Source organism: Perna viridis, chromosome 12 (assembly GCF_037379345.1).
Source record: "Perna viridis isolate PV_CMFRI_1.1 ecotype Kerala chromosome 12, ASM3737934v1, whole genome shotgun sequence".
NCBI classification, from domain to species: domain Eukaryota; kingdom Metazoa; phylum Mollusca; class Bivalvia; order Mytilida; family Mytilidae; genus Perna; species Perna viridis.
The window spans coordinates 32,222,275-32,237,275 of NC_142456.1; the positions used below are offsets into that span (position 1 = coordinate 32,222,275).

At 34.6% G+C, this 15,001-nt stretch overlaps 1 protein-coding gene across 1 annotated transcript in view; it reads right to left on the bottom strand.

Annotated features, from left to right (window-relative positions):
* Nucleotides 1-274: 274 nt before the first annotated feature.
* LOC148602061 (C-type lectin domain family 3 member A-like) overlaps nt 275-15,001 on the bottom strand; it is a 32,336-nt gene continuing 17,609 nt past the window's right edge. Inside the window, exons 5-7 of the mRNA XM_088554456.1 lie at nt 4,593-4,706; nt 3,033-3,139; nt 275-343 (exon numbers count right to left, since the gene is read on the bottom strand). Coding sequence (XP_088410582.1) covers nt 314-343; nt 3,033-3,139; nt 4,593-4,706 — 251 coding nt within the window. The 3' untranslated portion in view covers nt 275-313. The remainder of the gene's footprint in view (nt 344-3,032; nt 3,140-4,592; nt 4,707-15,001) is intronic.

Genomic DNA, 15,001 nt, shown 5'->3' on the forward strand with positions numbered 1-15,001 from the left:
TAATGTTCTTGGGCCAGTTGCAGCCTGTCCTGTTGTGTGTGGGTAGCCTTGAGCGGACATTTTCATCTCGGTGAGGTTGTTTTCTCTTTGAAATATGCAACATACCTATTCTCGTTATATTTGTCTTTTTATCGGTATCTTTACACAGAAAGATGTTTTACTTTCAATACTGGACTGTAATTACACTGTAAATAACAAAGGTTCAATGCATAAGGACCCAAATCTTGTGAAACCACAGAACCCCGTGAAGAGACTTGCAAACATACACACGGCACAGATTAAATGAATTTATTTGATGCAGTGGACTCGTCTATCAAGGACAAACACAGGCTGGTCCAACATCCTACAAAGTAAAAGCATTTTACATTAGTTTTGTTTTTGTTTGGTTGGTTTTTATTACTAGTATTTTTATTTCTTTATTTTTTGCCTTTTGTTTTTTTTATTTTTCTGACAGATGGTCTCGGGAGCACTTTTGAATTTAATTTTAAAACATAGGTCGCCGATCCCGATTTCGAGATAATTGAGCCTTAATACTTGCGGTTTTTTACAAGACAATATACGAAATATATAATGAGAAAAAATAATAAAACAAATATGGTGGAACGTAGTAAATGCATCAGCATAGTGGATTTTGACTTAAACGAACTTTTACAAAAATGGTCAACAGAATTTCTCAAAAATTATTTGACATTCTTCAATAGCTAAAGAAGAGAAATGGGCGTCAAAAACAATTTCTTTTTATTAAAAAAAAACTAGAATTACAAGTGTCCTCATTTTTATCATTTATTCTATTTATCAAACATGTTTAACATGCGCACCACTTTGTTTTCGAAACATGACCAGACAGAAGTTCCCATTAATTTATAGATAATACAATAGAGATTAAATGGAGGTACGGAATCGGCCGCCTTGTGACAACTGCAATGTTGTCATACTACCTTGCACTATTCAACGAGGTCCAATTTGTGATGGATAGACGCAGACCATTACTAAGCCTCTCTCTTTTTTGAATATTTTGACAACCATATGTAACGAGCGTAAAAAAGGCCTAAAGGTGAAAATATGTGGCTGCAATATTTTGTAGTACTTAGAAAGTACTGATTCAACATGACAAAGTACCATCACAAAATGATAAAGCTTCATCACAACATGACAAAGTACCATCACAAAACGACAAAGTACCATCACAAAACGACAAAGAACCATCTCAAAATATTCAGAATTCCGTTGCAAAATTACAAAGTACCATCACAATATGATAAGGTGCCATCACAACATGACAAAGTGTCATCACAACATGATAAATTACCATCACAAGATAGAAAAGTACCATAATTACTAAATGATAAAGCGCATTCACAAAAAGATAAGAGTTCCACCAAAAAGTGGCAAAGTGCAATCACAACATGATAAATTACCATAGCAACATGATAAAATACTATCACAACATGACAAAGTACCATCATAAAATAATAAAATACCATCACAAATTGACAGGAGAAGCATCACAAAATGACAAAGTGTCATTACAAAATGATAAGTGCCATCACAACATGATAAGTGTCATCACAACCGACAGTGCCATCACAGCGTGTTTCATACTTTTTCGGACAAGTTAAAGGAACGGTCAATATTTATTGGGAGTTTGGGACCAGTGAAAATTGCAGGAGACAAACAAATTTTTCTCCTTACAGTCTGATGTAACTCTCAAGATTTTTTTTCATTTCAGAATTAACAGAACTTTTTATCGTGGCAAATATGATAGAGATTTCAAATCTATTATAATGGATAAAGTCCCATTAACAGTATTTAATGTGATTTTAAGTCATAGCTTGGAAGCACTAAAAGCCTGATTTCAGTCAGACAGGAAGTCACGTCTTTTATAAAGTTCGGTATTTTCGTATACCCATCACTAGAAAGTGTTTATTATATGGTCTTTATTAATCATTTCAGTCAAACCTTTTTTGCTTCTGGCATGCCACAAAAGTAAGCCTTTCTTGCTTTCACCAGAAAGTCCGAAATAGGAAAACTGAGTAATGCCGGTCTCATTAATTAGCGACAAGAAGTGTCAAGAACCATCAAGATGTCTAGAAAAGCCACAAAACGGGAAAATATTGAAAAAAAATATTTTTAAATATATATGTTCAACTTCGTTCTCTTACAGAACACCTGCCCCATTTCATTTAACACTGCTGAAAAATCTGTCTGCTACGTGATCTAGCCAACGAATATGAATTTTCGCTGACAAGTGGTTACATGACCAAAATAGGAAACTCGGTACATTCCGATTGAGTACCAAAATAAACAGATCTTTCGCTCTCACCTTATACGATTGTGTCTTCATATCAGTTTTAATCCATAGGACACGATAGAAGAGTTTTACCAGGTAGATCCAGGTAAAGGTTCGTGATGACCCTAACAAATCATTTGTACGTTTGTGTAAACCATTTTACATAAATCTCTTGTAAGAAGCTAAATTGAATTAACTTAGATTTATTTCATTCTGCTTTAGGTATCAGTCTTGTATTACTTATTCCTGAACGGGTGTACGTCAAAACATGGCGGCTAAAAATGTAGTGCGCTTCTTTTTTGCCTTTTCCTGTTTTTGTTTCTTGGCAAATGACTATGATTTTTCATAACAAGTACAGGGTAAATATCAATCTATGACTAAAAAAAAATGTTTTTGAGAAAAAACAGTATGTTCATGAAAAATAATGCTTCAGAAAAGGGGCCTATATATAAAAAAAAAGAAAGTAGAAAAAGTCTATTTTTAGTTTCACCTGTTCTGGTATACCAAAGTTCATGCCTTTTTTTTCTAAAATGGACCTAAAGATTATTTTTGTAAAACATGGTCAAGAGTTAGATTAAAACTCCTTGTCTACTTTAAAAAAAAATCATGAAAAAATAAAGTATACTATAGAAGCCTATGGGGCAAAGAATACAAGACTGAGACCTTTAAATGAATGCTTGACTGGCTTTAATATAAATGAAAATCGCTGATTGCATTAGTTATGACTTTTGCCACTACTTACCAGAAGAAGTTGACAGATTGGTCTCGCTTTTTCAGTACATTTTGTTGATTTTAGTGTAGGAGATACTGCGCTTATTATTGTTAAACAATCGGTCTGCGCTTTCGTCCCTGGAATATTTTTTTTCTATATTACATTTATTTGTTATACTTTGAAATTCATGAACATATTTTGGGAACAGTCCAAAAAATACATTGTAATCTCAACATATTATATCATTATCTCAATATATTTAAATCATATTTTGTATAAATTATGGAGGAAATGGTCTGTAGAATTATCAAACAAAATTTTACAGACATTCTTTAATACAGTAGAAAGAAAGTAAAGAGTTGCCGATTCTTTTTCTCGTAAATAAAAAAAGAACTTTTTTTTTATATCCTAAATGCATTTGTAACATTTTTTCACCAAATATCTCTTCATTTGAAGATTCTAATAATATATAAGAGACTGTAAAAAAAAATAAAACATTTAAAGGTACAGTTTTTACTTCATATCAAAATGGCCATTTAAGATACTTATATCAGCAGACATTTGCAGGATGACCGAATAAAATATTATTGTCATACACATGCAATAGCAAGATTTTTTATATAGTAGTCTACTATAATAATTCTTAGCAATAGGTGATCTTTCATTCATTTCGTCTTTCACAGAAATTAATAAAAACAGTGTTTAAATAAAAAATAATTTATGACATACCCCTAATAAAAAATTATATAAAAAAAAACAAAAACAAAAAAAACAAAAACAAAACAAAACGGAAAAATGAAGTACATAATGCGTATATACTATATTCACAGTAATAATGTATATAGATTGTGTACACAGTAATAATGTATATATATTATATTTACTGTAATAAAATATATAGAATATGTACACAGTAATAATGTATATAGAATATGCACACAGTAATAATGTATATAGAATATGTATACAGTAATAATGATTATAGATGATGCTTACTGTAACAGTGTATATAAATTATTTTATCGAAAATAAATAAATAAATTAATAAATAGGTAAACAAAATTGAAAAAAAAAGATAATGAGAAACTGAAGATATCACCTAATCTTCATTTCAAATAGAAACACAGTTCTCTATAACAGAAAGTGGAATTTTTGTTATGTGTAAATATGAGAGTTTCCACAGTTCATTAAATTCTTCGTTTGGGTACGATATTTGGTTGTTTACCCGACAATTCGAAACAAGGACTCCTCATCATATCGACTAAATTCAACAATTTAAAGTGTAAGTCTCTATAAGAATCAGGCAGTGGTACGATATGACAAAAGTTTTGGTAAATTGAGTTATTATTTCATTGGAATGAACTGAAATTTCAAGGCAGGCAAGTCTGCCAAAAACCTCATTTTATAACATTTCTGAACAAATGCAGTGATGCAGAGATCAAATAGTGGTTATTTACTTTTAAAAAGGAAAAGCATCCTTGAGTAAAAATGATATTATCAGATTGGTGGATTTTGACATGTTTGTTTCTGAATATCCCAAATTATGCCTGATACTTACGGAGACTTACGCTAAAACGTTACATTAAGCACCTTTCGGATCAGGATTAGATCCGGGGACCGGTAAAGTACGACCCCCGTACGACATAAATGTATCATCCGCAAAACAGTCGGAGTAACCTGTGTAGAAATCTTGCCCGGGGACATCTAAAATTAAAAAAAAAATCTTTTCAACTCGACTGAAGTCGTTAACTTTCGGTCTGCTCTGAAATCATTGAGTAGATTAACTAAAAATGGACTAATGTCTGCTATAGAAGTAATCTATGCTTAGACGTTCCACATGTATGATCGTCGTTTAGGTTAAACCACATTTCTAAAGTTATAAGAATGTATATGAAAAACTATGAAAAATAGAAAAATGTAAAGGAAATCTTGATTGTTCTCTGACTCCTTCTGAGTTCTTCGTTGGGTACGATTTTTTCATTGTTCTCTAACTTGAAGAGCTACTCCATTTTATAAAGTTGTCAAACAAATTAAGTGTCTATAAGAGTTATTGCCCTAGAAAGGCGATGGGTTACTCTTTTTCGCAGTTTTGAGATTATATTATAAGAACCATGATAATTAGTGTACAATATTTTTATGAATCTATGGAATTATTATTTTGATGATGCTTACATAGATATCATTGTGTCGAAGTTGTCGGCCGACTCCTTATAAGAGTTATTACAGCGAATAATGATTTTTTTTGCAGTTATGAGCTTGAAAATCTTAACGAGTAGAAATAAACTTTTATTGATAGAATGATCGCTATATTTTTGTCCTTCTTGACCAAATTATAAAGCCAACAGGTGAGCAATTAAGACACATGATTCAGTATCCACCCGATTTGTTCCCTGTTTCATAGTCTTTCTATCGTCTACCCCGGACGTGACATTTTATGAGCAACTCAGTGAAGCAGAGGAAGCCTACCCTACAGGTGCACTTGGTCCATGCTCCCATTTGTTTTGTTGAGTTGGGGTTGTTCATTGCTTATTAATTTTATTATTAAGTTAAATATATAGTTTTCCATTCTAAAATTGTATTTCTTGTTATTTGTTACGAAAGACAAATTTAGGGCTATATTTTTCCTGCGCATGCTCAGAGGATATATATATATTTGATACCACAGGAAAACTATTTATTATCTTGAATCATCCTGGAGGAGTATCTGTGACATATATAATAATTTTTGACTGCTTGTAGAGAGAAAACGTGTAAATTTTCCCGCCAAGTTTCCATAGCACATTTCAACTTTTGACCCATGGATATCTTAAAAAGGCAAACTTTACAAACACTTTGATGATTATTTCTTGAGGTTATTAGGTGTAAATACTTGGATTATGCAATAAAATCTATTCGTTTTTTGTTTTTTTTTTTTTTGCCACACCTTAGATATTTTGCCTGCTTCTTAGACAGAGAAGTACTTATTTTTTATTTTGCAAATGATAATGATTTTTTATTCAAAGTACATGATACATATCAAGCTATATTTATTATTTTGCGGGGATACAGCATTTTCATGAAAAATAATGCATAAAACGATAGTCGATTTTATGAATTGAAAACAAAAGTGAATGTAGAAATAGTTTATTTTTAGTTTGACCAAAGTTTGTGCTTTTTTTCATGCACTAATAGTTGTTTATTTTTGACAATACCTAATTGGTAATAAATGATCAAAATTAAGATTTAAACGCGTTCTTAATAGGGTTTGTAACTCTGGTCACGTGACTCCGTGATTTCATGAGAATGAGTCCTCGTCTACCATTCAAATGCATGGATATTCGTCATTAATATAGCACTGAGTTCAAATATTAAAAGCAAAATATCTTTTTGTGTAAACAAACTGAAAAAAAGAGAAATATCTAGTTCTTCAGAATAAAAATGTTAAGAAAAGCATAAAATAGAAGATTTTGCATTGAGATGCAGCGTTTCAATTTCCCGGAATTTAATGATAAACTGCAGATCGGTCTTCGGTTTTCAATACGTTCTACATCGGAAATTCCGGAAGGGAAAATGAAACTAGAACGAGACTTACAATCCCTAAAAAAATGATGGTTTACTATAAGAGCCAATGGGAAACAATACAAGACTGCAACCGATATTTCTACAGCAACCCATAAAACTCTTCCACACACCTATAACCGCTTCCTGATTTAGTACTTAACCCTCCGCTGACCTATAGGCTCAATCGGAACTAGAAAGGCTGAGGAGTTCCGATTGCTATAGGCTCTGGTACACAGGATGTGAAAACTAAAGATAAAATCCCATCCACTCCAATCCAGAGGAAAAGAGGTATATGACTATGCCGGTTTTAAGATACACCAACCAACGAGTCTTGTTCCGCCACAGCTTCCGTACATCTAAGGGAGTTAATTCTTAAAACTTGTTACCGTTGTGAACTTCCGCTCATTATTAATTACATTTATTATCTCTATAAGATCAATGTTAATTCTGATCCTTATGCTGTGTTTCTTTTATGTTACAGCTTTTTACTACCATCACTATCAAGAATAAAGAAGTGAAACATTCTTAATATGGGTTTATCTGGCTGTAATCCACATCTGTCTGGTAGACAGCACAGCAAAAGACTGTGGTCAAACAGTTATTAAATTTCGAAAGGAGCACCAGCAACAAATGTCAGTTCTGTTATTGCCAGGAAAGCGGCAAAGGTTGAAGCCGCTCGAGTGAGCATTGTATTTGTTAAACAAGAAGCCGAGTTGAAAAAGAAGCAGGTTTTACTAAATCAACAACATGCGATAGAAGCAGCGACAGCAGAAGCAAACACAGAATTTCACAAAGTTGAAGTAATAAACACTTTAGAAGTATTAACACTCGAAATTGAGTTTGCCGTAGCAGAGGCCGAGGTTAATGTTCTGAAATCATTCGATGGAGATTCGCATGCGTCACTTCAAAGAGATCTGATTTCGTCTTTGCCGAAAGCCGATAAAATGACTCTCACGAAAAATTATGTTGACCAACATAGAAATCCAGCGCCAGTAGTATCACTATGATACTTTGGATCCGGGCCTCAAGCCTAAAACCGCACCAAGTCGAAGAGTGGAAACAAACTTAGATCCTGCAGCACCAGTGTTCTCACCGTCCGTGCACACCTCTGAAAATCAATACGCATCGTCGGATTTCACAAAATTTCTCCTAAAGAGGGATCTCTTGTTAACTCGCTTGGTAAATTACAACGATAAACTTGAAGCATACGCATCGCGAAAGTATAGTTTTCGGACTATTATGAGAGAATGTGGTGTGAATAGCATGGACGAGACCGACTTGGTCATAAAATGGCTTGGCAAAGAGTCTCAGAAGATTGCTCAGACTTTGAGAATGTCAAATGTGAATAATTCAGAAAGAGGACTTCAACGTATCTAGGAGCGACTGGATGAAAGATACGGCGCACCAGAACTGGTCGAAGCGGCGCCGAAACAAAAGATAGATACATTTCCGAAGATCAGTCGAAACTTCAAAGCCTTGTACGATCTAGCCGACATACAAACTAAAATAGAATCAGTCAAAGAAGATCCTAGATATCGGTCACTCTTAGGATATTATGATTTGTCATCGGGAGTGACACCGATAGTGAAAAAGCTTCCGATAAACTTACAGGAAAAATGGACAAACACTGCCGTGAGATACATGGACGAATATAAGATCGCAAATCCTCCGTTTGAAGTGTTCGTCAACTTTATCAGGAAACTCAGTAAAACTAAAAACAATTCGATCTTTATGTATGATTCACACCCAGTGGATGGCACAGGACGGGAAACAAAGTTATAACGAGAACATGACAAAGCAAGTCGTATATCTGCAATGAAAACTCAGCTGACTAATCCGTCGCCAAGCAAAGTCGACCAACGTTTATCCATCAGCGAGACAAACAGCCGTGTCATGAAATTATGTCCTTTTCAGAACTCTAATAGTCATCTGTTTGCTGAGTGTAAAAACTTTCGATTAAAGAATCTCGACAGCAGGAGAAAGTTCTTAAAGGACAAAGGTATTTGTTTCCGTTGCTTATGTAGTACCGTGAACTCAAGACGTTAATGCACTGCATTGATAAAATGTGATGAATGTGGAAGTGATAGACACGTGACAATTATGCATTATGAACATGAATTCGCCAGTTTCAAATTCTGGATCTCATGCAAACCCGCCAATAGTGAATGGCGGGGAGGAGATTACCACGTCTGAACCACCGCAAATATTGAATGTGAAGTCGTCATGCACTCAGATTTGCAAAGGCAGATTCAGCGGAAAGTCATGCCCAAAAACTGTTCTTACAAGAGAGTTCAAAAAGGACAACCCTGGCGAATACCTTAATGTATAGGTTATAATAGACGACCAAGGTAACCGTTCTTCAGCGGCACCACGTTTCCTTGAACACTTCGGAATAAAAGATGGATTCACTTAATATACTTTGTCATCATGTATGGACAAGATCAATACCTCCGCCAGTAAGGCATCTGATTTTGTTGTGGAATCGTTTGACGGGAGTATGAGATTTAACCTCCCTCCGCTGATTGAGTTTGATCAGATCCCAGATGTAAGGAATGAAATATCCACAAAGGATATTGTGAACCACTTCCTTCATCTTAGTGACATTGCTTCATGCTTTCCCCCGATAGGCGATGAATCAGACGTCTCGTTACTTATTGGAAGGGACCTACCAGAGGCCCATCATTTTATTAAAGAAATAGTAGGACCAAAGTGTACACCATTTGCCCAGAAACTTGCGTTGGGATGGACATTGATAGGAGAGTTCAGACCGACGCTCAATCTTAGAGCCGTACGTCAAGGACTGTTTTATTAAAGAAAGATACAAAGATGACATTGATTTCGGGGAATCAGTATTTGTCAAAACGAACGACGATGAAAAGCCGGGACTTTCGATGGAGGATCGAGAATTTATCGATCTTATGGAGGAGGAACTCGTCAAGGACGTAGAAGGGTACTGGACAGCACCTCTCCCATTTCGAAAAGGCAGGCCTATGGTGCCGGACAATAAACCTCAGGCTATTACATTGACTTTCCTACAACCATGACAGTTTTTTTGTTACCAATCTGCTGAACAATACAAAGGATTGACATGCTATTGGGACATTTAAACTGACCAGTTGCTATTGAAAGAGTTGATGAATACTCACCTATGAATGTTTTATCGCTAGCTCTTAGTTATTTAAATCTGAGACAGCTACCTGGGCTATTCTATTTTTCATTGGTAAAGGGAGTTCAAATTAAATAAATTATATTTTGTTTTGTATCTTGTTGACAAGGTTGAAAACCATGATTTAGAATAGTATATAAAAGTATTTATTTTATCTTTATTACATTGCACAGAAGTCTTATATATTATTATAAAAAATGAGACCTCAATTAATATTTATTCCCTCCTTCATAAAACTGGAATAGGCCTACCAAGGTGCCCTTTCAGTGGAACATGATTCATACTATAGTTAAGGAAGTGTTATACAAAATGCAAACATTTGAGGTTCACGTGAATTGCAATTTTTGAAATAGTGCTGAGTTTATTTTATTCAGTTTTGAGTAAGAGTAGGCTTAAAAGTGAATTAAGTACTTTATTAATTGTGGAGGATTTCCATTCGAATTATGATGTTTCGGATTAACTGCACTGGTGTTCATAGTTTGGGATGAAGAATCATGTTAATAATAATTTTCATTTGTGTTATAGTTTGGGATTTAGTGCATTGAGTTTGATAGAAATTATAATTTGGGATTTAGTGCATTGAGTTTGATAGAAATTATAATTTGGGATTATAAGTGCAATGATTTTCAATGAAATTTAAGATTTGGAATAAGTATTATTTACATTGAAACTTCTTTGGATTAAGTGCAGTTCATTGAACTTATAGCTTTGGATTTAAATGCTGTTTTCCTTGAAACTTTTGTGGATTATTGAAGTGCAATGATTTTCATTCAAATGTAATAGTTTGGGATTTAGTGCATTTTTTTTAAAGTGCAATGGTTTTCATTACTGTAAAATGTAGTTTGGGATCTAGTGCAATGGTTATTTTTAAATTAAAGATTTGGGTTAATGGTTTTTTTTTTATTGGAAGTACAGCTTGGGATTATGTGCAATGATATACATGTAACTGGAATTATATGGAGAATATTTCTTAGTTTTATTTTCATTGTAATTGTTGTTCTGGATTAAGTGCTATGATTTACAGCTCTGATTTGAGTGTTTAATGTGAAAAATGATTTTATTGGAATTGTACTTATGGCTGAAGTGCATTAATTTTCATCAAAACTATATATACTTATTGTACATGTATAAATTAAATTTTAAAAAGTATGAAAACAAGTGCAAGAAATTTATAAGAATCCAAACTATTGTTAAAGTAGATACTTTGAAGGGGTATATTTCCATGCATATATTTAAACAACAGTATTCAATGGATTTAGCTTCGAGATGAGACAATTCAAATAAATAGTAGCATAACATTGTAACTTCAAGTTATTCTTCGTACCATGAAAGTGTTACCATTTTACTTTACTTAGCCATTTCATATTTGCTATCCATTTCGGGACCTGTGGGTTAAAAGCTTTTCTTCTTGGAAAAAAAATTAAAAATATTCACAACCAATAGTTTTCCACATTAGTACTTTTCCTGTGTTAGCAAGTACAATTATGCAAAAAAAACCACATTAAATTCCCACAAAACACATTGTGAGTAATATTCACAAGCTGAGAAAATTCCATATGATGTGAAACATAGCCAGTATTGGCTGCCTTACGCCTGATGTTTGAGTGGCTACCTATTCATCAACTCTTACATTAGCAACTGGTCAGTTTAAATGTCCAATAGCTTTGTCAATCCTTTGTATTGTTCAGCAGATTGGTAACAAAAGAGTGTGATGGTAGTAGGAAAGTCAGTGTAAGCAAGCGAAAAGCCTTAATATTAGCATGAAGAAAGATCCGATAAAGAAGGAACACATGATGTTGTTCATGGACGCCACCATCAAAAATGGTCACGCGGAGATAGCTCCACCATTACTAGACAATCAGGAAAGATGGTATTTGCCGATTTTCGGAGTTTATCACCCCGGAAGCCAAATCAAATTAGGGACGTTTTCGACTCCTCAGCGAAGCATTGTGGACTTTCACTAAACGACGTCTTATTGTCTGGCCCCGATCGTATCAACAGCCTTATAGGTGTATTAATGCGCTTCCGTCAAGAAAAGATAGCTATTATGACTGACGTCCAACAAATGTTTTATTGTTTTCGAGTGGCCAATGATCATAAAGATTTCTTAAGTTTTCTGTGGTACTGTGACAACGACCCTAGCAAAGATCTGATAATCTATAGAACGTAGCGGCCTTTGGATTAAAGAAAAAAATTGTAACTAGAAGCTCGTCGACCTCCGGAGAGGACGTAGAAAACTTTCTCAAAAGGAACTTTTATTTTGATGATGGCCTGGCTTCACTACCGCGCGAGGAAGCAGCCATTGACTAGCTTAAACGGATACAGTCTGCATTGTTAAATGATGGAAATTTACGTCTCCATAAGATATCGTCAAACTCTCGTGATGTGATGAAGACATTCGGATCCGATGATCTTGCCAAGGGTATCAAAGACTTAGATATAGGGAAAGAGACTCTAACTGCACAACGTAGTTTGGGGATCAGTTGGAATCTTGAAGAAGACTCGTTCTTATTCCAACCGGGAACACCATTTTCATGCGTAGGGATAGACACCTTTGGACTATGGGAAATCCTCGTGAAACGAACTCCTGGAGGAGCGTCGAACTCCAAGAGATGGACTGTGTTGTTTACTTGCTTAAACATATCGAAGTTGTAGAAGAGCTCAGCGCATCGTCCTTTATAAACTGTTTCAAACGATTCATAGCTCTCCGTGGACCAGTCAGGCAAATCAGATCTGACCGTGGGACGAATTTTGTCGTCTCAACTCACGACCTGAACATGAATGCTAATAACGTAGAGGATGGTCTGAATTTCTTTACAACAGTGGCGTAACGTTGCTCTTTAACCCTTTGGGAGAGAATGATTGGGATCACGCGACGCATCCGAGACAATATGTTTCTCGAGCACGCTGGAAAGCATCTTACACATAAAGTTCTCGTGACATTTCTGGACGAGGCTACGGCAATTATAAACTCACCTTCTTTGACATCACTGTCGTCAGACTCAGAAGACCCCTTTCCTCTAAGTCCTTCCTTAATTATTACTCAGAAACCCGATGTTTTAGTGCCACAAGGGATCTCATTAAGCATCAAGGACATGTATTAATCACAGTGGAAACGTGTTCGATGGAAGTTATAATATTTGCACACGCTTCAAGAACGCCGAAAGTAGCAAGACAACTGCAGAAACATTTCAGTGCGTGATATTGTTCTTTCGGTGGACAAACAATCCCATAGAATAGATTGGCCTATAGCTAAAGTTGTAAAGACCTTTCCTAACGCGGATGGAAAAGTAAGGAAATTAGAAGTTCCTACAGTTTAAAACGGTCAAAAGGCAACATTCAATCTGACCTGTGTCGGAAATAGTTCTTTTGGTAGAATCTGAGTAGTGGTATCCGATGATACCAGACGGGGAGTCTTCCGCCCCAGCTTCCGTACATTTAAGGGAGTCAATTCTTAAAACTTGTTACCTTTGTGAACTTCCGCTCATTATTAATTTCAGAATTCTATGGATTTTTTGGAATATAACAACTGACCACAGTGTAAGCAATATTACCTTTATTATTAGTGATATCGTTGATTACTTTAGCAAGGTGCGAATATCTCATTTCGTACATAAATAACATCAATCGATATTTGTGTGTTGACGTCAGCAATGTTTTGTTGATAATGTACTGAAGTTAAAAATAACTTACATAGAACTAATTTACACAACTTTTTGATACTTAAGAATAATAATGATTTGCCCGCCACTATAGAATATCGATTTATTGAGTTTAGAATTTTTTATGATAATATATGGGGAACGCCTACTCAAATTTTCTACAAACTATGGAAAGCCACAGGTGTCATAAAGTACATTTATTATCTCTATAAGATCAATGTTAATTCTGCTCCTTATGCTGATGTTACAGCTTTTTACCATCACTATCAAGAATAAGGAAGTGAAACATTCTTAATATGGGTTTATCTGGCTGTAATCCACATCTGTTTGGTAGACAGCAGAAATCTACCAAACTGAATACAATGCTGTGTGTTCTACACGACCGTGCTGACCTTAACGGTTCTCGCGTGATCAGCTTTTTTTTTAAGTAGAACTGCAACTTAAATTTTTAAATACTTGGATTCAATAGGGTTTGTAAGTCTCGTTCTAGTTTCAGTTTCTCGTCCGGAATTTCCGATGTAAAACGTATTGAAATCCGAAGACCGATCTGCATTTCATTGTTTACTTCTGGGAAATCGAAACGTTGTACCACAATGCAAGATCTTCTATTTTATGCTTTTCTTAACATTTTTTTCCTGCAGAACCAGATATTTGTCACTTTTATTAGTACTTCAGTATTATTACACAAAAAATATTTTGCTTTAAGTATTGAACCCATTAATGTGTTAATGGCGAATCTCCATGCATTTAAATGGTAGACGAGGACCCATTCTCATGAAATCTGCATTTCATTGTTTACTTCTGGGAAATCGAAACGTTGTACCACAATGCAAGATCTTCTATTTTATGCTTTTCTTAACATTTTTTTCCTGCAGAACCAGATATTTGTCTTTTTTATTAGTACTTCAGTATTATTACACAAAAAATATTTTTCTTTAAGTATTGAACCCATTGATGTGTTAATGGCGAATCTCCATGCATTTGAATGGTAGACGAGGAACCATTCGCATGAAATCACGGAGTCACATAACGAGACTTACGTACCCTATGCTTCAAAACTAACAGAACCTTTTATGTATAATGTTTATACTTAGTAGAATTCATAGCAAACATGACTAACAGCTTGAACACGCAAGCTGGAAAGGAATTTCAATAGCAAAACTTGAATCTAAGTTTGGAGAGTGCATATTATTCATATAATGTTTTTAAGTATCAGTCTCCGTTAGAATCAGGCACTGGTTGATACATGGTATGAAAAAAACACATCATTTTGGTTGTGAAATTTGACTATTTGCTCCATCAGAATGAAGGAAACAATCAAGATTTTCCATATCATGCTGGACCATTGAGTTTTAATATCACTGAAATGCACTGAAAATGAACATTTCAAGGGCAGATAACTCTGTCAAAAACCTAATTTTTCTAAAATTATATTGAAAAATTTCTGAGCAAAGCCAGTGATGCCGAGATCTAATAATTTTTTTTTCAAATAGAGAAAATATTCTTGAGTGATATTACATTGTCAGATCGGTGGGGTTTTGACATGCATGTTTCTGATTTTCCCCATTTTGCCTGATTCTTACACACACTTAAAATTAATTATTTAGCTCGGTTAGTTTCAATACATGCAC